The sequence below is a fragment of the Gorilla gorilla genome, chromosome 13 (assembly GCF_029281585.2).
Source record: "Gorilla gorilla gorilla isolate KB3781 chromosome 13, NHGRI_mGorGor1-v2.1_pri, whole genome shotgun sequence".
Taxonomy (NCBI): domain Eukaryota; kingdom Metazoa; phylum Chordata; class Mammalia; order Primates; family Hominidae; genus Gorilla; species Gorilla gorilla.
Window position 1 is genome coordinate 118194513 of NC_073237.2, and position 27984 is coordinate 118222496.

Consider the following 27984-nt stretch of genomic DNA (forward strand, 5'->3'; position numbering starts at 1 on the left):
CATCTGTAAAGTGGGGATAGTAATAGCTGCCCTGAGTGGCTTTTTTTTTTCACAAGGTACCACACAGAAAAAGCAACACAGTGCTTAAAAAATGGCAGCACAGGCCAGGCACGGTGGCTCACGCCTGTAATCCCAGCACTTTGGGAGGCCAAAACAGGCAGATCACAAGGTCAGAAGTTCGAGGCCAGTCTGGCCAACATGGTGAAACTCCGTCTCTACTAAAAATACAAAAATTAGCCGGGCATGGTGGCACACACCTGTAATCCTAGCTACTCAGGAGGCTGAGGCAGGAGAATTGCTTGAACCCAGGATAGGGAGGTTGCAGTGAATTGAGATTGTGCCACTGCACTCCAGCCTGGGCGACAGAGTGACACTCTGTCTCAGAAAAAAAAAAAAAAAATAGTGGCACAAGTGCTTCCCATCATCTTCCCACTTGGAAGTCTGCTCTCTCACCTCACTGGCCTGGAGCGCTATCACAATATTGGTTTCATTTTCTCCTACTGAAGTTGGCCAATTTCTTTTCACCCTGCTGGACTGAGTTTCATGAGGCCAGGAGGAATCTGAGTTAAGGGGCCTGGGATCTCCATGGTCTCTACCCCTGTGCACTGTGTGGCTTTGAACTGGTCACTTTCCCTCAGTGGGCCTCACTTGCTTCCCCTCTGTAAAGTGAGGGGCTGGACGGAGTGATCTCTGAGGATTCCACAAGTATTGGAAGTGATGGAGACTTCTGAATATTTTAAGAAGTGGAATGTCCACGTTTACTGAGGACATTCTGCCCACCAGGATTCCCACTCGGCATTACCATGTCCTACTGCCACCCTAAGAGACTGGCCTGCCAATACTCACATTGTTAGAGAAAGTGCTGAGTTCAGGGAGACCCAAGCACCTGCCCAAGGTCACACTCCACCTGCCCAAGGTCACACTACTGGAGAGTGGTAAGTGGTGGTGCTACTCCCTACCAGTTCTGCCCCAACCCAGATGGAAATCTCAAGGAAAAAAGCCTTGCTTCTGCCACCCCACCAGCTCAGGAACAGAAGTTGCACATGTGCAGTCATTGTATTAAGCATTACAGCAACAACAAGTCACTATCACCTTTGTCCTTGGCCGGATGGAGAAATTAACTAAGTGTCACGACTGGACCATAAATAGAACTTGCAGAAAAATCATTACCCCCAGAAGCCAGCAGCACCAAAATAACAAACATAATCAAAGGTGAAAGCAACTCTTCTATCATTTCATTAATCACAGGTCATACTGCTGGCCACGGCAGAGTGGCCCAGAGGTCTCAGTCCAGTCCCATCCAACGTCACCCCGATTCCATCACGACACGAACACAAGTTCCTGAGTCACCATCTGGGAAGACAGGGCCACAGTTCTAGTCACTGCTTCCTGCAACTGCTTCATGCTATTGTGGAATTTCTCGCGAGATTAATGGCTCCTATAGAACCTTTGGAGGCTCAGCACTCATTCCTCAGCAAGTGGTCAAAATCTCTGGCTTAAAAAGGACTCAGAAATAACACAATCTAGGCCCTTGCAGGGTAACAACAACACCCAGAATGACAAGAGGGATTACTAAGAGTGGTCTGTATACAACACGTGCTTAATATGTGTCAGGCACTGTGGTGAGTACTTTATGGGCACCTTTTGTTTAATCCTCAGAACAAAATCTGGATGGTAGATGCTTTCATGGCCCCTGATTGTCTGTGGTTGTTTGCCTTTGTTTAGTGATATGGCAAAGCTTTGCATTTGTCTTGGGCTCTGTGTGTTAGTTGGGTGTGGGCAGACCTAGCCATTCACTCAGAGTCCTCCAGGCTGGGGCTGGTAGTGGGGATAAAAAACCAGGGCAGATAAAGCATGATTTCCAGTCCTGTCTCTGTGGCTTTCTGTAGTTGCCCTGTGAGATTCTGAAGGGCATGGGTTGCCCTTCCTGACATTGCTAACAACGGCCATCCAGCCCCCCCACTTGGTTGCTTCCAGCGATGGGGAGCTCATCACTGCCCCAGGAGGTCCCTTCTCACTGCCATGTGCTCTCTGCTCTCCGCCTGGGAGCTGAAATGTGCAAAACCTCCCCCGACACCCCAGTTTAACACAGAGTAAACCAACCTCTTCTTCCACCACCACAGCCTTTCTCTACGAGGATCTGAGGATTCAGAAGGCAGTAACCATGGCCACTCAGTTCCGCCAGCCCTGGCTGACTCCTCAATGTGTGGATTCACAGATGGGCAAGCCTCCTCTGATGCAGGGCAGGGAGAAGCAGGGAGAAGGTAGGATGACCCAACGTGAGATGGGGGTGTTAGAACACAAAGGAAGAAGCAAGTCATTGCCTGGAAGAGGCAGGATAGGTTACAGGGTGCCTGTGGTGCACACGGTGAGAAAATTCAGACAGAGGCAATGCAGATAGTGGAAAGTGAAGGTCCTGTTTCCCTCCTCTGCCTTGCGACCTCCAATTCCTGTGTGCTGGAAGTGAATGCTGTTTGCAATTTCTGGCATATATGCATAAAAATGAAATATGTGCACTGCTGTGTGCATCAATATCCGTATCCATATAATTTTGCACACAAATAGGATCACCTTATAGCTACCGTACTGCACTTACACAATTTTAACCATGCCTTGACGCTTCTCCGTGTCAGCATATATAGATCTACCCTGTTGTTTATAGACTGTATAGAATTCCATAGTATAGATGTACCATGAGTTTCTAAAATCCTTCCCCTACTAACGGACACTTAGGATGTTTTTCTCCTTTTTTCTTCTTTTTTTGATATTGTGAATAATGGTGCAACAAACATCTTTGTGTATATATCAGTACATACTTGAATGAGCAATCATCTCTTTCCAGTGGAACTTATGGGTCAAGTAGTACGTATTATTTTTACTAGTATGTTTTGATAGCTCTTGCCAAATTAACTTGGGGTTGGGATCTTCAAGGATCAGCACTGGGGAGGAAGATCTTTCTGAGGAGAGGAACTAGTAGTACAAAATCTTGGTGCTTTGAAAGGGCTTTTTTAGGGTGTTAGGGAACAGAGCTGGTGCTGTGGGCAGTCTGGCAGGTGGGCCTGGAGGGGGGTGGGGGTGAGGGATGAGGGAGGAAAGGGAGTTTGTCTACAGTCGGTCCTGATTAACGCTCCCAGCTTGTCAGTTTCTTCCCTGCTCCTGAATGCCACCATCTGCCATCAACCAGCCCTGGGATCTTGTGTGGTTGAAAAGCCTGCCTTCCTGTCACTATCCTCTCTCTCTCTGTTCCCTTCTCAGCCAGACTGCCCTTCCCTCCTGGGGTGGCACTGCCTCCACAGCCTCCCTTCCAGCTCAAGAGAGGATGTCCACTCCCTGTCTCTCCTCCCAAAGGGCTCACGCCAAACGCCTGGGTACCTTCCACTCCCATGTCAGCTCTGAGCTCCTCTTGGCTCTCTCCCCACAGCATGTGACCACGTGGAAGCCTCCCTCCTGGAGACACGTCTTCCCACGTCTGTTTCATCTCGCTCTCCTGCTTCTTGCTCTCTCTCTCTTGCTGGCTTCTGTCTGCTTTTCCTTGCTGTGGGCCCCACAGGGCTCTCTCTCTCGCTCTCTCTTCCTGTCATTCATTCCCCAGGTTGAAATACCTTCAATGAATCCATGCCCTCCAAATCATTATCTCCAGGCCAGCCTGCTTTTTTGCCACTGGGATATCGCATTAGCCTGTTAAAAATGAATCTCTTGGTCTTCCCTTCCCAATTCTGTTTTTCCTTGAGTCTCGCCCATTTTAATAAATGGTCTCTCCACCCACCTAGTTGTTCAAGCCAGAAGCCTGAGGTCATTTTTGAGACTTCTCTTACCTCCTCTCAACACCTCCACATCCCTAGGACCATAAACCTCTGCTCTCCTGCCCTCCCCCACCTGAGCAGCTGTCGTCCCTTGAAGCCCCCACAGCCTCCTCGCTGGTCTCCCTGTTTCCACTATTGCCCCTTTCAATACAGCATCCAGAATGACCTTTTAGAAACACAAATCAGGGCTGGGCATAGTGGCTCATGCCTGTAATCCCAGCACTTTGGGAGGCCGAGGTGGGCGGATCACCTGAGGTGAGAAGCTCAAGACCAGCCTGGCCAACATGGTGAAACCCTGTCTCTACCAAAAATACAAAAATTAGCAGGGCGTTGTGGCATGCGCCTGTAGTCCCAGCTACTCAGGAGGCTGAGGCACAAGAATCACTTGAACCCAGGAGGCGGAGGTTGCAGTGAGCTGAGATTGTGCCACTGCACTCCAGACTGGGTCACAGAGTGAGATTCCGTCTGAAAGAAAGAAAGAAAGAAAGAAAGAAAGAAAGAAAGAAAGAAAGAAAGAAAGAAAGAAAGAAAGAAAGAAAGAAAGCAAGCAAGCAAGCAAGCAAGCAAGCAAAGATAGATCAAACCACACACTCCCCCACTTTAAACTCTTCAACAACAACATTTCTTGCCCTGCCCACCTTTCTTGCCCTGCTCTGAGGGATTGAGCCCCGCCTCTCCAGCTGCTGCTGGAACCCACGCCCCCGCTCCCGTCACCCTGCGGGCCTTCATTTCGCAGAACCTGCTCCCCGCATTCCCACCTTGGGGCCGGTCCCTGGCCTCTGCTCAGAACACCCTGAGTCCCACCTGGCGAAGCTTCCATCTCAGCATTACCTTCACTGACACATCTCTTTGATCCACCTCTTAATATAAATGAGGTCCTCTCTGTCCTCCTCATTAAAACTTATTTCACAGAACGCATCACAACATCTAATTACATGCAATTTCTGCGTTTCCATGTTTAATGTCTGCCTCGGCCACCGGATGTCAGCAGTGCTAGGGCTTGGGTGTTCTGTTCGTCCCTGCACGTCCCCATCACTCCCAGTGCCTGGCGTGTGGGGGCGGCTCATTGAACATTAGGTGATCCACTGAGGGTAGAAAAAATCCAGGCTTGATATCAGACATGCCTAAGTTCAAATCCAGGGTTGGCCTCTTACACATTGCGGGGTGATCTTGGCTTACTCACTGCCCAGCTGGGAGCCTCAGTTTCTTTCTACCCTGCCCGGCTCTGGGGGGCTCGGTGATAGAAAACAGACATAAGGGGCTGGGCCTGTGTCTGGCACATGGAAGACACACTGGAAACATGGCCTTCTTTCTTGATTGTCTTTAAGTCATGAGAGGGGCGCCAAGCCTGGCAGAATAAAGAGTATTCCATGGAGGGCTGTGGCTCAGAATTCCCATTCTATCCAAAGATGGGCAAATTGGAAGACGGGCAAATTGGCCCTAACTCAGCCACCAACAGCAACCCTCTTCCCCATCCCCCTGACTGTCCAGCAGTTAACTGGCGGGGCCTTCTGGAATCTCCAGAAGACCTCAGCCTCAGCCTTCTCAGCCTTGGGCAGGGCAGAGCGGTGCCCACTCACCAAGTGGACCGAGCCCTATCCTCAAGGTGAGACCCCTCTGAGGAGCTCTTCAAAGCTGGCCTGCCATTTGGAGCAGTGACAGGAGGCAGATCAGTGTCAAAAATAAGACAGAGCAGTGGGTTTCAACTTGACTCACATTAAGAATGTCACGTTAGAGCACAAATGAGAGAGAAGAGAAATGCTCTTTTATGCGGGAGTTTATTTTTGTCACTTTGTCAGAGAGAAACTGCAGCCTGGAGGGCACTGGAGCTGCACCGAATCACCCAAAACATTAACATGCAAACTGCCTTCTTTACAGAAGATAATTTTATTAGTGCACGAAAATGTTTCTTTCACTGTATTCATGCCTAGGAGCAGTGCTATCTGGGGGCCAGTTAGGGCAACCGCAAGAGAAGAATTAGGGACAGTCCTGAACTCGGTTAGGATCTATTACCTCCCCAACTTGGGACCACTACGTATCCTCGGATGCATGTAACAGTGCGCTGCGATGTGACAGCTGGCTACCGATGGATGCACAGGCTGGAGGGGGCAAGTGACTTGTTCAAGATCATACAGCTTCTTTTTTCTTTTCTGAGACAGGGTCTCGCTTTGTCACTCAGGCTGGAGGGAGTGTAGTGGCGTGATGTTGGCTCACTGCAACCTCTACCTACCAGGTTCAAGCGATTCTCCTGCCTCAGCCTTCCAGGTAGCTGGGATTACATGCAATTGCCACCATGCTTGGCTACTTTTTGTATTTTTAGTAGAGATGGGGTTTCACCATGTTGCCCAGGTTGGTCTTGAACTCCTGACCTTAAGTGATCTGCCTGCCTCAGCCTCCCAAAGTGCTGGGATTACAGGCATGAACCACCGTGCCCAGCTGATCATACAGTTTCAATGAGGAGGCAGAGTTGAGGTCACGTGGCCTGTGTCCAGACACCAGGTGACCAATAGGGAACCATGAGGTCCTGGAAGTTGTCACTGTGAGAGTAAGGAGCCTAGTGAGACCCCATCTACCTATTTGTTCACTCACTTGCTTGATTATTCAATAAGCTTTCCCTATGCTAGGCCCTGGGCCCCAAACATGAATCAGGCACTGGCACGAGGCACTTGGCCTCCACTGGGGGCAGGTGGAAAGGGGATAAGACACCTACAAATACTTCTGATCCAGCGAGCTATGACGGCTGGAGAGGTGTGCCTGGAATCAACAGAGCAAGGAGAGAGCATGGCTGTTTGGCAGGGAGGGCAGGGAGAAGGGTCTGGAAGCTTCACAGACAACCGTCTCACCCATGGGCCTTGTGCAGGCAATCAAGGCAGGGAGGGATGTTATAGGAAGGAGACACCATGAGCAGAGGCCCCACGATGGAAGCACGTTGGCTGGTCCCAAGCAGCACAGGACGTGTGGGCGAAGAGTGTGGCGGGAATGGGGGCGGTGGTTGTGGAGGATGGAGATGAGGCTGGCAAGTCTAATCTCAAAGGCTAAAGAGCTCAGATGTACCTGTATCCTGCAGGTAGCAGGCAAACCCTCCAGGGCCCATTCAGAACAGAACCGTGCTCCCCATGAGATTTTGGAAGGGAGGGGCTTCTCCAGGCCCTGTGTTGCCAAAATGACAGAAGGTTCTCTGAGGCTGCGCTTATGTAAGGCTTCCTCCTCCCTTCGCAGATGTGATCAGTGGGGAAGTGTGGGCAGAGACTCCCACCTGCTACCAAGAAGAACGCACTCAGTCATGTAAGGTCTCGTGGAACAGACGAGGTGAGCTCCCTTTCTCTAGAGGCTGCTTGGGGCCTCCCGGGCTGAGGACACATCTTTGCCCTGAGTCACATGGCAGCTGCATGGTGTGGCTGTGGTGGGGCACGAAGAACTGTTACAGCAGCCCCAGGAAGCTGAAGGGGAAAAGCCCAATGATAATTATCGTTGGGCCAGACCATTCTGTGTTGTGGGGGTCTGTCTTGTGCATTTTAGGTTGTCTAGCAGCAGCCCTGGGCTTGACCTACTAGATGCCAGTATAGCAACTCCCTTCCCCCAGTATGACAACTAAAAATGTCTCAAATCGTGGCCAGATGTACCCCTGGGAGTTAAAATTGTCCCCAGTCGAGAACCACTCGTCTCTCTAGACTTCAGGGAAGACATGGATGCCTGACCACTGGAAGTGTCCCAATTCTTCCAGTGAGATGCAGAGCTCCCCGAGAGCATGTGCCTGCCTTCTTCCACCTCTCAGGGGGCAAAGGACAGGGTATATTTCATCACATATTTGTGGACTATCTCAAAAAGGAATGTGTCTAACTTACTCCTTAAAACATCTGGAAAAAGAGCAGGCTGGGGATGTAGAAAGTCAATGGACAGTCGGTGCTTCTTCCAATACTTTGCTAGGGTCTCAGAGTCCCTCACATGTAAAACAAGGGGGTTGAAAGAGATGATCTTTAGGGCTCCCTCTCCTTTTTTAAAAAAAAAGACACGTGGTCTCTCTTTGTCACCCAGGCTGGAGGACTGGAGTGCAGTGATGTAATCATAGCTCACTGCAGCTTCAAGTTCCTGGGCTCAAGCAATCCTCCTGCCCCAGCATTCTAAGTAACCAGGATTACAGGTGCATGCCACCCTGCCTGGCTAATGTTTTTGTAACTTTGTGTATGTGTGTGTAGAGTCAGGGTCTCGCTATGTTTCCCAGGCTGGTCACAAACTCCTGGGCTCAAGTGATCCTCCTGCCTTGGCCTCCCAAAGTACAGGCATGAGCTACTGTGTGCCTGGCCCCCTTCTAGTTTTGAACACTATGATTCCATGTCAGTAAGATGAATAAGATGAATATGTAGGAAATGTTACCCATGAATTCTGAAGGTGGCTCCTATGGGCCAGATGAGTCTCTGTCTTGGGTAACCTGGGCATTTTTTGATGACAAATAACTGATCAGATGGTTTGTGAGATTCTCTCTGCTCTCTTGGGTTAAATGAGTAAGCCCAGATTTCCCCGGAGAATCTCTGAAAGGTAAACACTTCTGGAATGTTGGTCATTGCTGCAGTTTCTCAAAGACCATTAGAATCTAAAGACAAAGAATTATGGCTCTACCACTCACGAGCTGGGTGACCTTGGACACATTACTTAACCTCTCTGAGCCTTAGCTTTCTTCTCTGTAACCTGGAGTACAGAGCTTAAATCTCAGGATTGTTGGGAGATGTGCGAAATGCTAACAGAGGACTTGTAGTTTCAGCTCTGACGCATAAAGAGCTTAGAAGTCATTGCTCCTGGCTGGGCACAGTGACATATACCTGTAATCCCAGCACTATGGGGGCCGAGGCTGGAGGATCCCTTGAGTGCAGTAGTTCAAGACCAGCCTCAGCAACATAGTGAGACCCCCATCTTTATTTAAAAAAAAAAAAATGAGAGAAGTAGTCACTCCCACCTTCACAACAATAAAAAAAAGTTGAACAAATTGAAAAATCAATGCCTTTTCTAAGATCCATGAGTACTGAGGTCACAGGACAAGCCACCACCCTAAAAACCATTGAGACCTGTGAATATAGAGAATCACAGCTGAGTTCAGCTTACCAGGAGCAGAAGCTGCTGGAGCCAGAACATTTCACTCGTAATTGATGAGTTGCTAGAGACAGTGTGAGGCTCAACCTTTAACTAGGTTGAGTTAAAAACGCCTGGGGGCCAGTCTTAGGGGGTCTCCCACCTTTTTGTGAGTGGGGCTCCAGGAGACCCACCAGGTTCTCAAGAAAAAGATTAGAGAAAATCTTCTCATGCTTCAGAAAGGGGTGGGGGAGGTAACCATTTTGGAATATGCCTAGAGCACTCTCCATAACAAAGGCCTGCTAATGCGGGAAACTATTATTTATTTACTTATTTTTTGTTATTATTATTATTATTAGAGACAGGGTCTTGCCCTGTCACCCAGGTTGGAGTGCAGTGGTGCAACCACAGCTCACTGCAGCCTTGACCTCCTGGGCTCAAGCCATCCTCCTACCTCAGCCTCCCAAGTAGCTGGGACTACAGGCATGTGACATCACACCTGGCTATTTTTAAATTTTTTTGTAGAGACAGGTGTCTCACTGTGCTGCGTAAGCTGGTCTCAAACTCCTAAACTCACATGATCTTCCTGCCTCAGCCTTCCAAAGTGCTGGGATTACTTGGTGTAAGCCATTACACCCAGCCAGAAACTACTTTAGTAGAGGCTGATCTGACCTAGGGGAAGGGCAATTAGGTAACTCTAGCTTTTCTAGCCTTTCTAGTTTTCACAAATAAAGGGAGAAAAAAGGGGCTAAGAAGCACTTCTGAAAGTCACAGCCCATGGACTCAAGCCCACTAGGAACAGATTTAATCTCAAGATTGTAAAATGTTTCTCTACCCAGCACCTTATCACCACATCAGCAGGGTTCACTCCAGTGTAATAACAGTGGATTCCAATTGAGAGAGATCCAAGAAAAAGATTCCATTTAAGGAGTTTTTAAGGAAATACAAAGGCAATAGGAAGAGAAAACAAAAACAAACAAAAAAAAACAATTGGAATAAACCGAAGCTTCTGGCACCTATGACTACAGCAAACATTAAACACAGCCCAGCTCCTAGAAAGATAAATATAAAACCTCACACTGAAAGCCTGATTACCTTGGTTCCTATTATCAGGTACTTCATGGCTGGCTTTCAACAAAACATTACAAGACCTGCTAAAAGGCAGGAAAATACACAGTGCAAAGAGACAAAGCAAGCATGAGAAACAAACTCAAGTATGACACAGATGTTGGAATTATCCAGTGGAGAATACAAAATAATGATTAATATGTTAAAGTCTCTAATGGAAAAAGTAGGCAACATTCAAGAACAGATGGAAAATATAAGGAGAAATGGAAACTCTAAGAATCCAAAAGAAATGCTAGAAATAAAAAACATTATAACAGAAATGAAGAAGGCTCTCAATGGGCCCATCAGCAGATTGGATACAGTCAAAGAAAGAATCGGTGAGCTTGAAGATATGTCAATAGGAATGTCCTAAACTGAAACAATGAATTAAAGAAAAAAAAATACTGAAAAAAAGGAGAATATGCAGGAACAGTGGGACAATGACAAAAAGTACAAAATATATGTTATGAGAATATCAGAAGGAGAAGAATGAAGGGAGCAGAAGATAGATTTGAAGCCGTAATATTTGAGAATTTTCCAAAATTACAGACAGACACCAAAACTCCAGAAAGCTCACAGAAAACTGTGCAGGACAAATAACAAAAATCTACCCCTTGAGAAAATCATATTTAAACTGTAGAAAACCAGAGACAAAGAGAAGATCTTGAAAGAAGCCAGAGAGGAAAAATAATACCTTACCTATACAGGTAAGGTATATATGCCTTAGGTAAGGTATATATAATGCCTTAAGGACAAGAATTACACCAGCCGTCTCACCTAAAACCATGCAAGCAAGAAGAGAGTGGAGTGAAATACTTAAAGTATTAGAAAAAGAAACCCCACCAACCTAGAATTCTGTATGGAGTGAAATTATCCTCCAGAAATGAAGGAGAAATACACTCTCAGACAAACAAAAACTGAAGGGATCTGTTGCCAGTAGACTTGCTTTGTAAGAAATATTTAAAAACAAATTTCAGAGAACAGAAAAAATGATATGGGCCAGAGACTCAGATCTACATAAAGAAGAGTATTAGAGAATAAATAATAGAAGATACAATAAAATGTTTTTTCTTAATTTTAATTGATCTAATAGATAATTGTTCAAAGTGATAATAGCAACACTGCATTGGGTGATTATAGCTCGGGGATAAGTGAAATGAATAACAGCAATGTTATAAGGCATGGAAAAGAGAAATCAGAAGTTCTCTGTTATAAAGTACCTGCACTATCTGTTAAAGGGGTATAGTGTTATTTGAAAATGGACTTATTAGATGGAAACTAATTGCAAACTCTAGGATAATGACTATTTTTAAAAAGGAGTATAATTGCTAAGCTAAAAGAAGAAAGTGGAATTATACAAAATTCTCTATTAAAACCAGAAAAGGCAGAAAAGAGAAGTAAAAACAGAAACAAAGAACAAGTCAATGAATAGCAAGCTGTTACAAACATTGATAGGTATCAATCCAACTATATCAATAAGTACTTTAAATGTGAATGGTTTAAATAAATTAAAGGACAGAGACTGTTGAGAGGATTAAAAAACGAGACCCAACTGAAACACGACTTAAAGATAAAAAGAAACACACTTTAAATGTAAAAACAACAAAAAAAAGATAGATAAAAAAGCAAAGGGTTGGAGGAAGATATATCATGATAACCCTAACTAAAAGAAAGTTACGGTAGCTATATTAATTTCAGACAAAGCAGACTGCAGAACAGGGAAAATTATCAGGGATAAAGGTGAGTAATAATGATAAAGGGACAATTCTCCAAGGAGACATAATAATCCTTAACATGTACGCACCTAACAATGGAGTGTCAAAATATGTGAGACAAAACTGATAGAACTACAAAGAAAAATAGATAAATCTACTATTATAGTTGGAGACTTCAACACCCCTCTATCAGTAATTGACAGATCCAGCAGGCAGAAAATTGGTAAGGGTATAGTTGAACATAGCAGCACCATCAATCAACTATGTCTAATTGACATGTATACAATACTTTATCCAACAGGAGTAGAATATACATTCTTCCCAGTTCAAATGAAATATTCACCAAGACAGACTACATTCTAGACCACAAAACACACCTTTTTAACACATTTAAAAGAATAGAGATCATACAAAAAATTCTCTCAGGCCACAATAGAATTAAACTAAAAATCAATAACAGAAAGACGGTTGAGAAGTCCCCAGATATTTGGAGAATAAGTAGCACATGTCTAAACAACATATAGGTCCAAAAAAATCTCAAGAGATATTTAAAAATATTTTAAACTAGGCGAAGATTAAAATATAACTTATTGAAATTTGTGGGATCCAGTGATATTAGTGCTTAGAAGAACAATTTATAGCAATAGATTAGACAAGAAGAAAGATCTAAAATCAATAAGCTTCCATTTTAGGAAACTAGGAAAAAAGTAAATTTAATCCAAAGCAAACAGAAAGAAAGAAATAATAAAAATCAGAACACAAGGCCGGGCGCGGTGGCTCACGCCTGTAATCCCAGCACTGTGGGAGGCCGAGGCGGGCGGATCACGAGGTCAAGAGATCAAGACCATCCTGGCTAACAAGGTGAAACCCCATCTCTACTAAAAATACAAAAAATTAGCCAGGCGTGGTGGCTGGCGCCTATAGTCCCAGCTACTCGGGAGGCTGAGGCAGGAGAATGGCGTGAACCCGGGAGGCGGAGCTTGCAGTGAGGCGAGATCGCACCACTGCACTCCAGCCTGGGAGACTGCGAGACTCCATCTCAAAAAAAAAAAAAAAATCAGAACACAAATTAATGAATTAAAAATAGGAAGAAAGCAATAGAGAAAATCTATAAAACCAAAAGCTGGTTCTTTGAAAAGCCTTAAGATCAATAAAATTGATAAATCTCTAGCCCAGCTAACCAAAAACAAACAAACAAAAGCAAACAAAAAAAGCAACAACAGAGAAAGAGAAAAGGTTATTAGATTACTAATTAGTAATTACAAATTACTAATATCAGAAATGAAAGAGGGGTCATCACTATCACTACTTATCCCATGGATATTAAAAGGAAAATAAAGAAATATTACAAATAAGTCTATGTCTACAAATTTGATTAGATAAAATAGATCCATTCCTTGAAAGAAATAATTTATGAAAACTCACACAAGAACAGATAATCTGAATAGGCCTTTATCTATTAAAGAAATTAGATGAATAATCAATAACTTTTCAAAAAAGAAAGCACCATGCCAGCTAGCTTCATTTGGTGAGTTCTAACAAACGTTTAAGAAAGAAATGATACAAATTCTCTACAATCTCTTTCAGAATACAGAAGCAGAGAAAACACTTCCTAACTCATTCTGTGAGGCCAGCATTACCCTAATACCTAAACCAGATAATGACATTACCAGAAAGAAAAACTGCATACCAATATTCTTCTTGAGCATAGATGCAAAAACCCTCAATAAAATATCAGCAAATTGAATCACAGGCTGGGCACCAATATAATTCCAACACTTTGAGAGGCCAAAGTAGGAGGATTGCTTGAGTCCAGGAGTTTGAGACCAGCCTGGGCAATCCTGTGAGACCCAGTCTCTACAAAAAATTTTAAAAAATAAATTAGCCAGGTGTGGGGGCACATGCCTGTAGCCCTAACCACTCAGGAGGCTAAGGCAGAAGGATCACTTAAGCCCAGGACTTTGAGTCTGCAATGAGCCAAGATTGTGTCACTGCACTCCAGCCTGGGCAACAGAGCAAGACCCTATCGCTAAGGAAAAAAAAAGAAAAAAAAAAAAAGGAATCATATACCATGACCAATGCGATTACTTCCTCAACTTGATAAAGCAATATCTACAAAAAAATCTTATAGTTTAATGGAAATAAATTAGATGCTTGCCTCTTAACATCAGGAAGAAAAAGTCCCCCTCACCATTCCTGTCCAACATTGGACTAGAAGTCATAGCTAATGCAGTAAGACAAGAAAAGGAAATGAAAGGTATAGAGATTTGGAAGGAAGAAATAAAACTGTCTGTGTTCAGTGGATTGTCAATGTAGAAAATCCCAATGAATTGACAAAGAAACCTCCTGAAGTAACAAATGCCTATAGTATGTTTGAAGGATACAAGGTTATTATAGGAAAGTCAATTTTAAAAAATATATTAGCAATGAACAATTGGAATTTGAAATTAAAAACATATTTGAAATTAAAACCATTTACATTAGCACCAAAATAAAATAAAATGTTTAGGTATAAATCTAAGAGAATATGTGCAAGATCTATATGAGGAAAACTGGAAAACTTAGATGAAAGACATAAAAAGAAGATCTAAATAAATGAAGAGCTACTTCATGTTTATTAATAGGAAGATCACTATTGTTCTTTCTGACTTGATCTATGGATTCGACACAATCCAAATGAAAATCCCAGCAAGTTATTTTGTGGATATTGACACACTAATTCAAAATTTATATGAAAGGACAAAAGACCAGAATAGCAAACATAACACTGAAGAAGAAAAAGAACAAAGTCAGAGGACTGACACTGCCCAACTCCAAAATTTACTATAAAGCTCTAGTAATCAAAACAGTATGGTATTATAAAAGAATAGGTAACTAGACCAATGGAACAGAAGAGAGAGTCCTGGTAGGCCCCTGTGAATATAGTCAACCGATCTTTGACAAAGGAGTAAATGCAATTCAATGTAGAGAGGTTAGTCTTTTCAACAAACTGTGCTGGCACAATTGTGCATCAATAAGCAAAACAAATAAATAAGAGAATCTAAACACAGAACTTACACCTTTCACAAAAATGAAGTCAAAATGGATCACAGACCTAAGTGTAAAATACAAACTATAAAATTTCTAGATGATAATATGGGAGAAAATCTAGATGACCTCGGGTTTGGCTATAAAATTTTAGACACAAGACCAAGAGCAAGACTCATGAAGGAAAAAAATTGTTAAGTTGAACTTTATTAAGATTAAAAACTTCTCCTCTGAAAAGACATTGTTAAGAAAATGAGATAAGCCACAGACTGGGAGAAAAGTATTTGCAAAATACACATCTGATAAAGAAATTGTCTCTAAAATATACAAAGAATTCTTAAAACTCAACAATAAAAAAAAACTCAATTAAAACATGGGCAAAAGAGCTGAACAGACATCTCACCAAAGCAGTTATACAGATGGCAAATAAGCATATGTAAAGATACTCAACATCAAATGTCTTTAGGGAATTGCAAAGTAAAACAATGAGGTGGCACTATATACCTATCAAAATGGCTAAATCCAAAAAGCTGAGTACACTAAGTGTTGACAAGGATGTGGGGCAAAAAGAACTCTCATTCATTACTGTAGGAATGCAAAATGGTACTACTACTTTGGAAGACAGTCTGGCGTCCCTCAGCATCCATAGGAGATCAGTTCCAGGTAACCCCACCGATACCAAATTCTGCAGATGCTCGAGTTCCTTATATAAAATGGTGTAGTATTTGCATATAACCTATGTACATCCTGCTGTATACTTCAAATTATCTCTAGATTACTTATAATACCTAACACAATGTAAATGTTATGTAACTGTTACACTGTATTTTTTATTTGTATTTTTAAAATTGTTATATTATTTTTTATTTTTCTTAAAAAAAAACCTATCAATCCATGGCTGATTTAAATCTCCACATGTGGAATGCATGGATATGGAAGACTCACTGCATATATATATAGACAGAGAGATAAATAGATACAGATATAGATAGATACAGAGATAGATATAGATATAGATATTAATAGATATGGATATGTGAAAGGGGATTTATTAGGGGAATTGGCTCAGGGCTGAGAAGTCCCACATACAACAGACCATCTTTAAAGTGGAGACCCTAGGAAGTCAGTGGTGTGGCTCAGTCCAAGTCTGATGGCCCGAGAACAAGAGATGCCAATGGTGTAACTCTCAGTCCCAGGCCTAAGGCCTAAGTAGTTGGAGCTGGCGGGGTGGGGGTGAGGGGAGGACCTGGTGTAAGTCCTGGATTCCAAAGGCCAGAGAACCTGGAGTTCTGACGTCCAAAGACAGGAGAAGAAGTGTCCCAGCTCCATGAGGGAGCAGTGAAGGGGGAGGAGTGGGGAGGTGGTGGGCGAGAGAGAGAGAAAGAGAAAGAGAGTCATCTTGGCCTTTTTGTTGTTGTTGTTCTATTTGGGCCCCCAGCTGATTGGATGGTGCCCACTCACATTGAGAGTGAATCTTCGCCATCCAGTTCACTAACTCACACACCAATCTCCTATGGAAACACTGTCACAGACACACCCAGAACTAACGCTTTACCAGTTCTCTAGGTATCCCTTACTCCAGTCAAGTAGACACCTGAAATTAACCATTGCACCATACAATCCAACCATCACATCCTTGGTAATTGCCCAATCGCGTTACAAACTTATGTCCACACAAAACCCACGCACGAATGTTTATAGTAGCTTTAATTATGATTGCCAAAAACTAGAAGCAAGCAAGGTGTATCTCAGTAAGTGAATATACGAACAAACTGTGGCATATCCGTTCAATGGACTATTATTCAGAGATAAAAAGAAATGAGCTGGCAAGCCATAAAAGACATGGAGAAACCTTAAATGCATATTGTTAAGTGAAAAGAGCCAGTCTGAAAAGGCTAGATACAATATGATTCCAACAATATGACTTTCTGAAAAAGGCTAAACTATAGAGAGTAAAAAGATCAGGGGCTCACGGAGGGGAGGGCTGAACAGGGGGAGCACAGGGAATTTTTAGGGCAGTGAAACTATTCTGTATTACACTGTAATGGTGGCTACATTTGTCAAGTGTCAAATCCCACAGAACTGTACAACACAAAGAGTGAACCTTAATGCAAACTACAGACTTGAGTCGATCATAATATACCAAGGTTTTTCCATTAATTATAACAGCACAATCATGCAAGATGGTGTTATAAGGAAACTGTGTGCATGGGAATGGGAGAGTGCATGGGAATTCTGTACTATCTGCTCAATTTTTTCTGTAACTATATGTTCTAAAAATATTAAGCCTATTAATTTTTTTAAAAAGGCTTTTACAGCACCTGGCCTGTGTTAGGTGCTTGATAAATGTAGCTGGTGTTGGCGTCAATCACCGGCAGTTGCATTAGGAGAGAGCCTGCTGGAGAAGATAGTCAGGAGACCTGGGTCTCAGCCTGAGCACTGCAGGGGCTATTGGAGGTGGCCCCTAACCCGTCCCATCCTTATTTCCACAGCTCTAAATCTGGAATAAGAGAAATTCCTCCCCTCAGTGCAGTTGGGAGCACTGAGTGCTGTGTTTTGCAACAATAAAGTGTGTGCAAACAATTTACTGCCTGCTCCAGGCCGTGGGAGGAACGGATGGATGAGAGGAGTGGCGGGGGGAAGCCCTCGCAGCCCCGAGAGCTCCCGGACATGCTGTTGTTGTTAATGCCAGGCTTAGCCAAGACCAAGGGCCAGACCATCCTACTAAACACAGCTCTGCCCAATTCTCAGGCCTGGGAGAATTTGAGGGCCGGGACGGGGCTCACATCTTCATGTGCCTGTGACGGTTGTCACTGCGCAAGGCAGACCAGGACTGAGACTCGGGGCCGGCCCCTGTTCTGCCCCTGCCTGCCTGTGGAGCTGTTTCTAGCCCTCTGAGCCTTGGTTTCCTCCTCTGTATATAGGGTCATGGTAGAGCTCACTGGGAGTGTGTGCACTGTGTGGACAAGTGACTTTGGAAACGGTTTGTAATCTGTGACACACACACCCACCAGGAAGGATGGTGGTGGTTAGACACAGAAAAAGCTACTGTTTGGGCCAGGTGCATACTTTATCACTAAATCCTGACAGTGCCCCATGGTAGATGTCATTGCCCCATTTCAAAGGACACTGAGGCTCCCAGAGGTGCAGTGCCCCCTCTCAGGGCTTCCCGATGGCAGGTAGCAGAGTATTGAAAACCCGGCCTGTCTAACTCAGCTGCCGGCTTTCTACACAACACTGGATCCTGCGGCTGCTGTTCATACAAGATCTGGGGATGGTGGGCAACAAGTGTAGGGAGAGGGGAGGCCTACATCAAAAAGAATTCAGCTTTCCCCCCCTTTGTCTGTTTTTGGGGGGTGGGGCCAGACGATGGGCAGATATCCTATTCTCTCCACCCTCAAGGTGACTGAGGATGAGGAAGGACAGGCACTCGCCCGACAAAGGGGCAGCGGGTGTGACCCCACCTCGTCTGGCGGCACTACGGGTGCAGAAGTGGCTTTAGCAGGCCTGGGAGATCAGGGTCTGGGTGAGCGAGGGGGAGGTTGAGCCGGCATCTCTGCTGGCTCACTTGCTTTTATTAAAAATAATTCTGACGCCAACTATTTTGTAAGCGTGTAGGGCACACATCCAGAGAGGCCCATCTGACTGCGAGATAATTTCAAGGCTGAAGAACATCGTTCGTGCCAGACACCTCGCACGAGGCGCTGCGTGAAACTGGCCTACTTATCCGAGGCCTCCTGTATTTCAGGGGGAGGGGGCAAGCCATGTTTATGTATAAAGGAGACTGCGCTCAACATTCCAAATGAAAATACTCTTCAATATTTCAGTGCATCGTTAACCAAATACATTTCAGCTGGGGCTTACTCCAGCCGATGTGAGCAGAGGCGTCAGATGACTCGCAGTCGGTGACTGAGGGATTTTGCTGAGAGATGGTCATGAGGCTCAGACACCCATGGGATTGGTGGGTTGCCGCGGCTGAGCCCTGGTCCATGGGACATGTGTAGCAGGGCACCTGCTAGATGCCAGTCTCAGTGCTTGGCCTCATGCAGGCAGGAACAGCTCTGTTTCCTGGATGTTGGCCTCATGTCGGGGGCAGATGTCCAGGCCCTTTCACAGTACTCGATGTGTGCTATGGTCAAGGGCAGCGCTGGGTGCTGCGGAGCAGGTGAGATGGTACTGGGCCCAGCCTGAGCACTGGGGGAGGCTCTGTGAGGGAGGGGACCTGGGGGGTGGTGGTGAGCAAGGAGAGGGGGTTCCTGCAGAGGTGGGGGCCTGAGGGGGCCGGCCATTCTGGCTGGAGTGAGTGTCAGGCTAGTGATGAGTGGGGATGCAGAGTGGACAGGGGTCCAGCTCTCAAGGCCCTGAAATGTGCCAATGTTCTCCCCTGGGGTTGGAATTGTGAGACCAGTGACTGCAGGCAGCTGGGGGCCGGCACAGGCCTGTAAGTGATGGGAGCAGGCAGGGCTCCTGCTTCACACAGCCATGGATGAGGCTGCCAGCACCACATTTCCTCTGTCTTCCCCAGCCTCACTCTCCCCACTGTCACCAGGGTGGGATGAGGAGGGCCTGGCACTCTGTCAGCCACCAAGGGAGAGTCTGTTGCGGCCACGTCCTGACCCTCTCATCTGGCTGTGAGGCAGGCCCTTCTTCCCATCTCTGTCCCCAGCACCTGCAGAGCAGCTGGCAGGGGTAGGTGCCCCAGAAGCACTTCCCGAGAAAGTAGTGCAGTAGGAGCAATGGGATCACACTAGGGGCAGACCCGCTTCCTGAGCATTTTCCACAGGCAGACATGGCCCTGAGCGCTTTCCGTGTTTTGTTTCATTTCATCCATCCCAATGTTTCCAGGAGGCAGGCACCATTATTATCTCCACTTTACACATGATGAACTTGAGGCTTGGAGGAAGTTGCCTAACTTCCCTGAGGTTAGCTAGCAAGTGACCAAGCACAGATTGAAAGCCCAGTTTGTCTGATTCTGGAGACTGTGGCTTTGGGTATATAGCAAGTCAACCCAAGGCAGCCCCCGGAGCTGGGCACATAGCTCAGGAGGCAGGCATGTAGCTCATCAAGCAGTGGAAGAAATGTTTCTTATTTTGGTCAAAGAGCACTCAGCATATGTCAGATAATAAACAATGCCATTCTTAGATCTCCCTCTCCAAGCAAGGGAAGTGTGGTGTTTGAGCTCTCATGGGAAGGGGACGTGGGGAAGACTCCACAGTCAGTTTTTTCTTCCTTTGCTCTCATGTTCCCTTTGGTTACTGAAAGGGACCTTTAGCTTATATCTTAAAATAGCAAAAACATCTGGCTTTGAAGTAAACAAAGTTCAGAAGCCCCCAGATGTTGGTCTTTTGTTAGGACCAGGACAAGATTCTTGGTTGCCCAGCTCAAATGTTACCTTTGCGAGTAAAATGTTTGTCTCTCACAGCTGACACCATGATTTTGCCTTTAATTGCCTAATCTTGATGCTGTCCTCATCTCTTACCACGGAGATGTGAAATTCCACTCTGGAAAGAGCTGAGGGCAAAGTCTCCATGATAAGAAGGACCTCCTGAGTGCAATTTACATGAAATAAATGCATCTTCACTGACAAATTTGTTTCTTTATTTGATTCTGGGCAATGAGAGGGCTACTCGAGGGCTACGACATCCCAGTTTTGCTGATAACATCCTCATTTAGAGTTCTGTGTCCTGCTGGAAATTCTAGAAGTGAAAATTAAAATTCTTATCTTTTTTTTAAATGACAATTACATTGGCATGCTGGAGAGCATAAGCTACATGTTACTAAATTCCATCCAGCTCTTGAAGAGCCATTGACATTCTGACAGAGGTGAAGGCAAGCCCATTTGGGGAATGATGAACCCAGGGTGCAGACGGGGGGTTCCTTAGGTGGGGAGAGCCACATATTAGATGTAGGTCACTGTCAAATTCTAGCTTTTGTTTTGAGTGGTGAGTTTGCGGATGCTTATTCCATTATTAAAAATAGTTAATTTAAAAAGCTAACTAAATAAAAGTAGGTTACGCGTGGATCATGATGGAAGTGTCTCATGAACCCAGGGTGATGGGTGATGGCTAATCTAATTCTATGCACCTGAGGTCTAATAAAACACAAAACAAACAATCAAAAGCAAACTTATTTAAACGGATTATTTGAGTTTTAGATTTCATCATGTGCATGCTTTTTCTCACTAGTTTTTATTTTTTTCCTAATTATTTTAAGCACCATTTTTTCTTCTCCATTTCAATAGCAAGGTCTCCTTTTGCAGGTTATTTTTGTTCTTAAAGGTCTCAAGCATCAGGGATCTGGTTAACCCCTTCAGTGGGCACCAAAGTCTTATAACGGCAGAAGGAAGGTCTGGCTGGCTGCGGGAGAGGGGAAGATGCTTTAGCACTTTGACACAGCAGGCACTGGGTATGGGTGATGATCCAGTCCAACTGGGCATTCAGAGGAGGGGAGGGAGACCCTGTCAAAGAGACCACCTCTACTCTGAGCCACGGTTCTCACACTCAGGATTCCCTGCTTTGAGGATGCAGGGCATCTTTTATTTTTGTATTTGTCTGCTCATCAAACATTAACTGGGCACTGGGCGAGATGCTTTGCATGTTCTAGGCCATGTGCTAGGCCCTCGAGGATACAGAATGCACAGTGGGTGGCTTTTCTGGGTCACAGCATGCTACGTGCCTTGTATGCGTTCTATCTTAACCCTCACAGCAACCTTCCTCTGTTGCTTCCCCCCATGATAGCTCTGGTCATATACTATTGCAATCGTCAACTGTATGTCATATTCATTTGTGACTGAGAGCACTGGGTATAATGGAAAGGGCAGCAGACACTGAAGTTAGACTGGTTTTTATTCAAATACTAGGGTCCCCACTGTAATATATTTTTTAGAGGCAGGATCTCTCTCCATCACCCAGGCTGGAGTGCAGTGGCACAATTGCAGCTCACTGCAGCCTTGAACTCTTGAGTGCAAGCAATTCTCCTGCCTCAGCTTCCCAAGTCGCTGGGACTATAGGCAACTGCCATCATGCCTGGTGAATTTTTAAGTTTTTTTTATAGAGATGGGGTCTTGCTATGTTGCCCAGGTTGGTCTCGAACTCCTAGCCTCAAGTAGTCCTCCCATCTCAGCCTCCCAAAGTGCTGGGATTATAGGCATGAGCCACTGCTACTGGCCCCCACTGTAATACTTGACGTGTCTGTGTAATTTCACCTCTTTGAGGCTCAGGTTTTCCATCTGTTGAATGGGAATAACAATGCTTATCTCACAGGATGGTGTGAGAAGTAAATGAGGTAATTCTTAGCAAGCATTTTTTATTTTTGTCTCACATAAATGTTCAGTAAATGGTCTCTTTTTTTCCCTTAAGAGGCTAGGATCTGTACCTCATTTATCTTTATATCCCTGCAGGGCACAATACCTGGTAACACATTCACTAGCTGTTAGTTGAATGGATGAATGAATGAATGAGTACGTGTTCTTTGAGCGTGAGAACCCAGGCTCTATCATTCTTCACAGGCTTCTTTCTTTTCAGCCCCCAGCAGCTGTGGGATGGGGAAAACCATCTCCCTCAGCATGGCACCCACACCTCCAGCCAGTACCTAACTGGATCTGAGGGCCTCGAACCCCTTGGATCCACACCATGGAGGGAAGAAAAGAAGACCCTCTGGTCTTTCTGCTGACACTTGGCAAAAGGAAGAACCACCACTTAACCACAGACTTCTCCTTTTGCTACTCAGTAGCTTCCCGAACGGTCCTAAGAAGGTGGCTGTCTCCAGATGCCCCTCTCCTTGAAAATCAGGGGCTTGGACCAGCCTTGAGAAGGAGGCAAGAACTGGGCCCTGGCTGGCACCAGCAGTGGCTCCTGAGACCACAGGCACAGAAGGCTTCCCATGTGTGGCTTTCATGCCCAGACCCACTTCCTAGACCCCCAGGCCCTGCTATTTCCTTCCAGGAGTGAGGAAAACTCAGAGGACGGAGGAAAGGGAGACAGGAGGTTGGACAGGCACCCTCTCTGCTCCAGTTCTGTCCTCCCAGCAGGCCCTGTGAGTTGACTTTTATCCTCCTGCTGCTGCTGTCCCCTCTGACTCCTGCTTCACCAGCCCTGCCCCCTCTGTATCACTTAAGTGAACAAGCACTGCTTGGTGTAGCCCTGGATGGGGGGAGAGCACCCTGGGGGAGGAGGTAGGAGGCCTGAGTTCAAATCTTGCCTTCTTTCGCTGCTCCCTGGCTGTGGGAGTTTAGACAAGTCACTTTTGCTCTTGAAACCTTAGTGTACTCATCTGTAAAAAGGGGTGCTGTTGCCCACCTCGAAGGCCTGGCGTGAGAATTTGCAGCGATATATGCACAAGTGAAGTAATCTCAAAACTGCTGTTACTACTATTCCACCTGGTGATGACTATTCCACCTAGTCAGGGGCTGAGGTCTGGCCAAGGGCCTGGGAGATCCCAGCCCTGAATTTGCTTATCAGTATGTGCTAAAAATAAGTATTTTTCTCATTTCCATAGCTTGGTCAGCAGAATACAGAGACCCTGGCAGACCCCAGAAAACCTCACCGGAGCTTGAATTGCGGACAGCCCCCGTGGATTCCGCTTACCGGGAGCAATTTAAGAGGCAAACAAAACATGAAAAACTACTCAGAATTAACAATGGGCCAGATGGTAATGCTAGTTTGCAGCAATAAAACATGATAAATAGCTTCCTGCTGCTACTCCTGATCAATTTCAATATTTAATAATTCCACTGCCACCCCCACCCCCTCATCTGGCCCCCTCCGTGGGATCCTGGATGACTCCCCACATTCAGCTCACAGAGCAAACACTTCTTTGCTTTCTGAAGGTGTCAGCAGAAAGTGCCGCTGCTCGATTGTCACATGAGCACTCTCAGTCCTCGAAATGATAATTAATCTGCCTACTTCTCCCGAAGACGCTCCATCTCACGCCTCTCCTGGTTGCCAGGGAGGGCTGTAAGGGAGCTGCCAACTGCAGAGATGCGATAGAGGCACTCACCTTGTTGATTCAATGACTGCTGCTATTTCCTGGGTTTTGCTTTTGACTTAAAGAAAGGGGAACTGCAGGGAGCTCGGTGGTCATCTCACTCTAGGACCAGTGAGTAGGAGAAGGCAACCTGGAAGGGGCTCGGGTGGATTGGTGTTTGAACCTTATCCACCAGCCATGCCTCTCTAGGCCTCAGTTTCCTCCTCTGCACAATGGAGATAATCATATCTACCTCTAGGAGAATTCTAGCTGGTGCTGCACATGTAAAGTGCCTGCAGAGTGCTTGGCATATAAGAATTGGCCAAGAACCGGCAGCCAGGAGCATCATTACTAAACACAAAGCCAAACAGCAAATGATGTCTGAGCGCCAGTGCCCTGCAGGAAGGACCAGCTGCATCTCTGCAGTTGGGAAGTTTCTGGCCCACATGGGTGTAGGGCAGGATTGCCTAGGGGTGCAGCAGCTGCCAGGCAGACTGCCCCCAGGATTCTCCCCAAGGGGTGTCCACTAATAAGATAAACTGCCTTGCACCATCAGCGAGGACTCCAAAGACCTCAGAGCCACCCTGGAGAGCAGGGATTGTTGGCGCCATTTTACAGACGAGGAACTGGAGATAAGGAGGTGGAATGACTTTTCAAGCTGACATGGGCAGGAAATGGCATAATCAATTCTAATCTGCATCTCCCAACCTGACTTCGTGTCCTCTCCACAGACTCACAGGAGCAAGCTGCCCCACTCCTCACGACCCGGTGCCTCCCTTCTGTGCGTCCCTTTTGGAGGGAGGCAGCCAGAAGAGGGGGTGGCGTGGGTGCCAGGGTGCTGCGGGCTCACAGTTCCGTGTGATCTGTGTCACCTGAGCTGCAGTTTACTCGTCTGTGAAATGAGACTCATAATGCCTACTGCACTGGTTCACCGGGACATTTAATGAGGAAATATGCATGAAAGGACCTTGAAGTTTTGTGATGAGCTGTACAAATATCAGTTATGGTTATTATAATTTTTTTAGAAAAACACCCTCTGGGCTGGGCACAGTGGCTCACGCCTGTAATCTCAGCACTTTGGGAAGCCAAGACAGGCAGATCACTTGAGCTCAGGAGTTCAAGACCAGCCTGGCCAACATGGTGAAACCCTGTCTCTACTGAAAAAAAAAAAAAAATACAAAATTAGCCGGGCATGGTGGCTTGCACCTGTAATCCCAGATACTTGGGAGGCTGAGGCAGGATAACTGCCGGAACCTGGGAGGCAGAGGTTGCAGTGAGCTGAGATCGTGCCACTGCAACCACTCCAGCCTGGGCAACAGAGTGAGACTCCGTCTCAAAAACAAACAAAAAACAAACAAACAAAAAACAAAAGAGAGAGAGAGAAACACCCTCTGTGAGAAAAAAGATAGGAAACTCATCCACCTAAAGGTGGGTTCTTCTCACAGAACCCTTCACCACAGAACCTAGAGGATCAAGATCAAATTTTCTTGTGTGGCATTCAAGGCTTTGACAGCTCCCATAACCCCATCTCTACCCCTTCTCACATCCCTTTTTGCTCCAGCCCATCTGGGCTACTTGGTATGGTCTAAGCTCAACAGCCTCTCCTGTGTCCAGGCCACCGCCAGGCAATAGCCCTGCCAGAGTGTCTGTCCCAGCCCTGTTCACCAGCTGATCCCGTACACCCTTCTCCTGAAGTCTTCCTTGGCCCTCCCTGGATGAGGAGCTCCTCCGCTGAGTTCCCGGATAGCTTCTCTGAGCTTCTCTCCCTCCCAGCCAGGCATCCTACCACCTAGCGTCATTTTCTCATCTGCCTCCCAATGCTACAGTGAATTCTTTCAGGACGAGAACTAAGCACTATACCCTCCAGCCCACCCAAGGCTGGGCCCAGCATATGCTCAGGAAATGTGTGTGAGGGGTGAACAAATGAATGAATAACTGAGTGTTCCCAGTATGGATGGAATCTGAGCCTTAAGCAAAGGCAAAGAATGCTAACGGTGGTATGAGAATTTGGTAGCAGACAGTGCTCCAGCATTTAAATTCAGCTCAATCCCTGGGATGATGTCTAGATCTGATGGCATCATCTTCTTCCCCCATCTGAGCCCTTGACAAGAAGGAACAGAAAATATACCACCCATGCCTGTCAGGACCCCCACAGGCCATGGCAGAGGCATTTGTCAAGTACCTGAGTCCCGCTGGTCCAGGGTCATGGAGTTCCACCTCCGTGTGATGTCAATGTAGAGGATGTCCACGGCAGCCATGGACAGGCTGCTGCTGCTGAGTTTGCAGCTCCTGCCAACAATGGGAAGTGACATGTCACTGCCAGCCTGAAACCTGTCCTGTCTATCTCTCCTCCACTCCTGTTAGGGACTGAATGTTTGTCCTCCCCAAATCCATAGGTTGAAATCCTATCCCTCCAATGTGATGGTGTTAGGAGGTGGGGCCTCTGACAGGTGATTAGGTCGTGAGGGTGGAGCCCCTGGGAATGGGAATAGTGCTCTTCTAGGAAGAGACACTAGAGAGCCGGCCTCCTCTCTACTCTCCACCATGTGAACATAGAAGAAGGCAGCCGTCTGCAAACCAGGAAGTGGGTCCTCACCAGACACCAGATCTACCAGCACCTTGATCTTGGTCTTCCCAGCCTCCAGAACCATGAGAAATAAATGTTTGTTGTTTAAGCCACTGAGGCTGTGGCATTTTTGTTCTAGCAGCCTGAACCGACTGACATTGTCTTTGTTTGGATTGTGTTCCGGGTCTGGAATGTCCTCCCTTACCACAGCTGGAACTACTGCAGGGTGACTGGCATGGAGCCATGGGAGAGAAGGCAGTGATGTAAGTGAGGTTAGATCCTCGGATTCCTGTAAGTTCAGCCATTTGGTTAGTTATGGGTCTAACAGGCTGGAAAGAGCAAGAACTTTAGAAAAGCAAAGCAAGTCTTTATTATTTTTTTTTTTTTTTGGATACAGAGTCTTGCTCTGTCATCCAGGCTGGAGTGCAGTATTGTAATCTCGGCTCACTGCAACCTCTGCCTCCTGGGTTCAAGCAGTTCTCCCTACGTCTGTCCCCTGAGTAGCTGGGATTACAGATGCCCAGCTAATTTTTATATTTTTAGTAGAGACGGAGTTTCGCCATGTTGGCCAGGCTGGTCTCGAACTCCTGATCTCAGGTGATCCGCCCGCCTCGGCCTCCCCAAGTGCTGGGATTACCGCCTCGGCCTCCCCAAGTGCTGGGATTACAGGCGTGAGCCACTGTGCCTGGCCAGGAGAGCAAGTCTTGAGTTGTAGCCTGGCTCTGCCACTTGGAAGCTGCATGGCCCTGGTTAAAACATTTCACCTTTCTGAGTCTCGGTGTCCTCATCTATAAAACAGGTGGTCTTTATTATAGTCATTGTGTGTCAGCCTGACCTTACACAGCAATGTGGGTCCCTGCTTGCTCCAAAAGAGAACGAACTCCACATGTCAAGAAATACCCCCAGCAACGTGTCCTCATCTTCCTATCTCTTAGTCTCCAGAAGGAGGAGGGGAAGCTAGGCCCTCGGCACTGCCCTCTCCTGGAGTGTCCAGGCAGCTGACGGTGTCATGCTCAGATGACTCAAGGATGACAGCATGTCAACAGTACAGGCTGAAGCCATCACTACTGTCCAGAAGCAATTTCCCACTGGAAATGCTCACCAGATGAGTCCCTGAGGACAAATCTACGGACAAGGGCTCAGGGCTTCTGTACTTTACCCGTCTCAATCTGTCACCTGAAGATTCTACATAAGCCCTGAATCAGCCACACTAAGCCCCAGATTTATAAAGCAGAACAGCACAGGCTGGGTCCTTGCTGCTCTGTGTGGGCTGACACAGCATTGCTGGGGAGGTTCCTTGTTCCTGACTTTAGGAGAGTCACCTGGAATTGACAGGAGGATTGTGGGGGGCGGGCCTCTGAGCTTTGGATGCTCCACTTGTTTAGGTGCAGGGAGGCCACAGTAACCAGGTTTTCAGTCTGATGTCAGCATTGGTGCTCCCTGTCCATGCCACAGCAGGGGTGTTTAGAATCCTCCTACCCCTCCCCAGCTTTTTTTTTTTTTTTTTTTTTTGGTCTGGAAATGTGGAGGGGAAGGCAGTCTGGTATGCCAAAAAGAGCATGATTTAGGCATCAGACAGATTAGGATTTAAATCCTGACTGGAATCTTTTCTAGCTGTGTGACTGTGGGGAATTTACTTAAACCTTCTGTGCTTTTATTTCTTGGGCTCTAAAATGAAGATGATAATACCTGCCCACATGGTTGTTGAGTACATGCCAAGAACCCAGCCTGGTGCCTG

At 46.1% G+C, this 27984-nt stretch overlaps 1 protein-coding gene across 11 annotated transcripts in view; it reads right to left on the reverse strand.

Moving 5' to 3' along the window:
- TTLL11 (tubulin tyrosine ligase like 11) overlaps window positions 1-27984 on the reverse strand; it is a 276253-nt gene that overhangs the window by 18746 nt on the left and 229523 nt on the right. For 10 of the 11 annotated variants that reach the window (XM_055351835.2, XM_055351836.2, XM_063696740.1 and 7 more), the window contains one exon: window positions 25863-25969. The exons of the other annotated variant lie outside the window; for it this stretch is intronic. In XM_055351835.2, the coding sequence (XP_055207810.1) occupies window positions 25863-25969 (107 nt within the window). The remainder of the gene's footprint in view (window positions 1-25862; window positions 25970-27984) is intronic. 11 annotated transcript variants of the gene reach the window in all.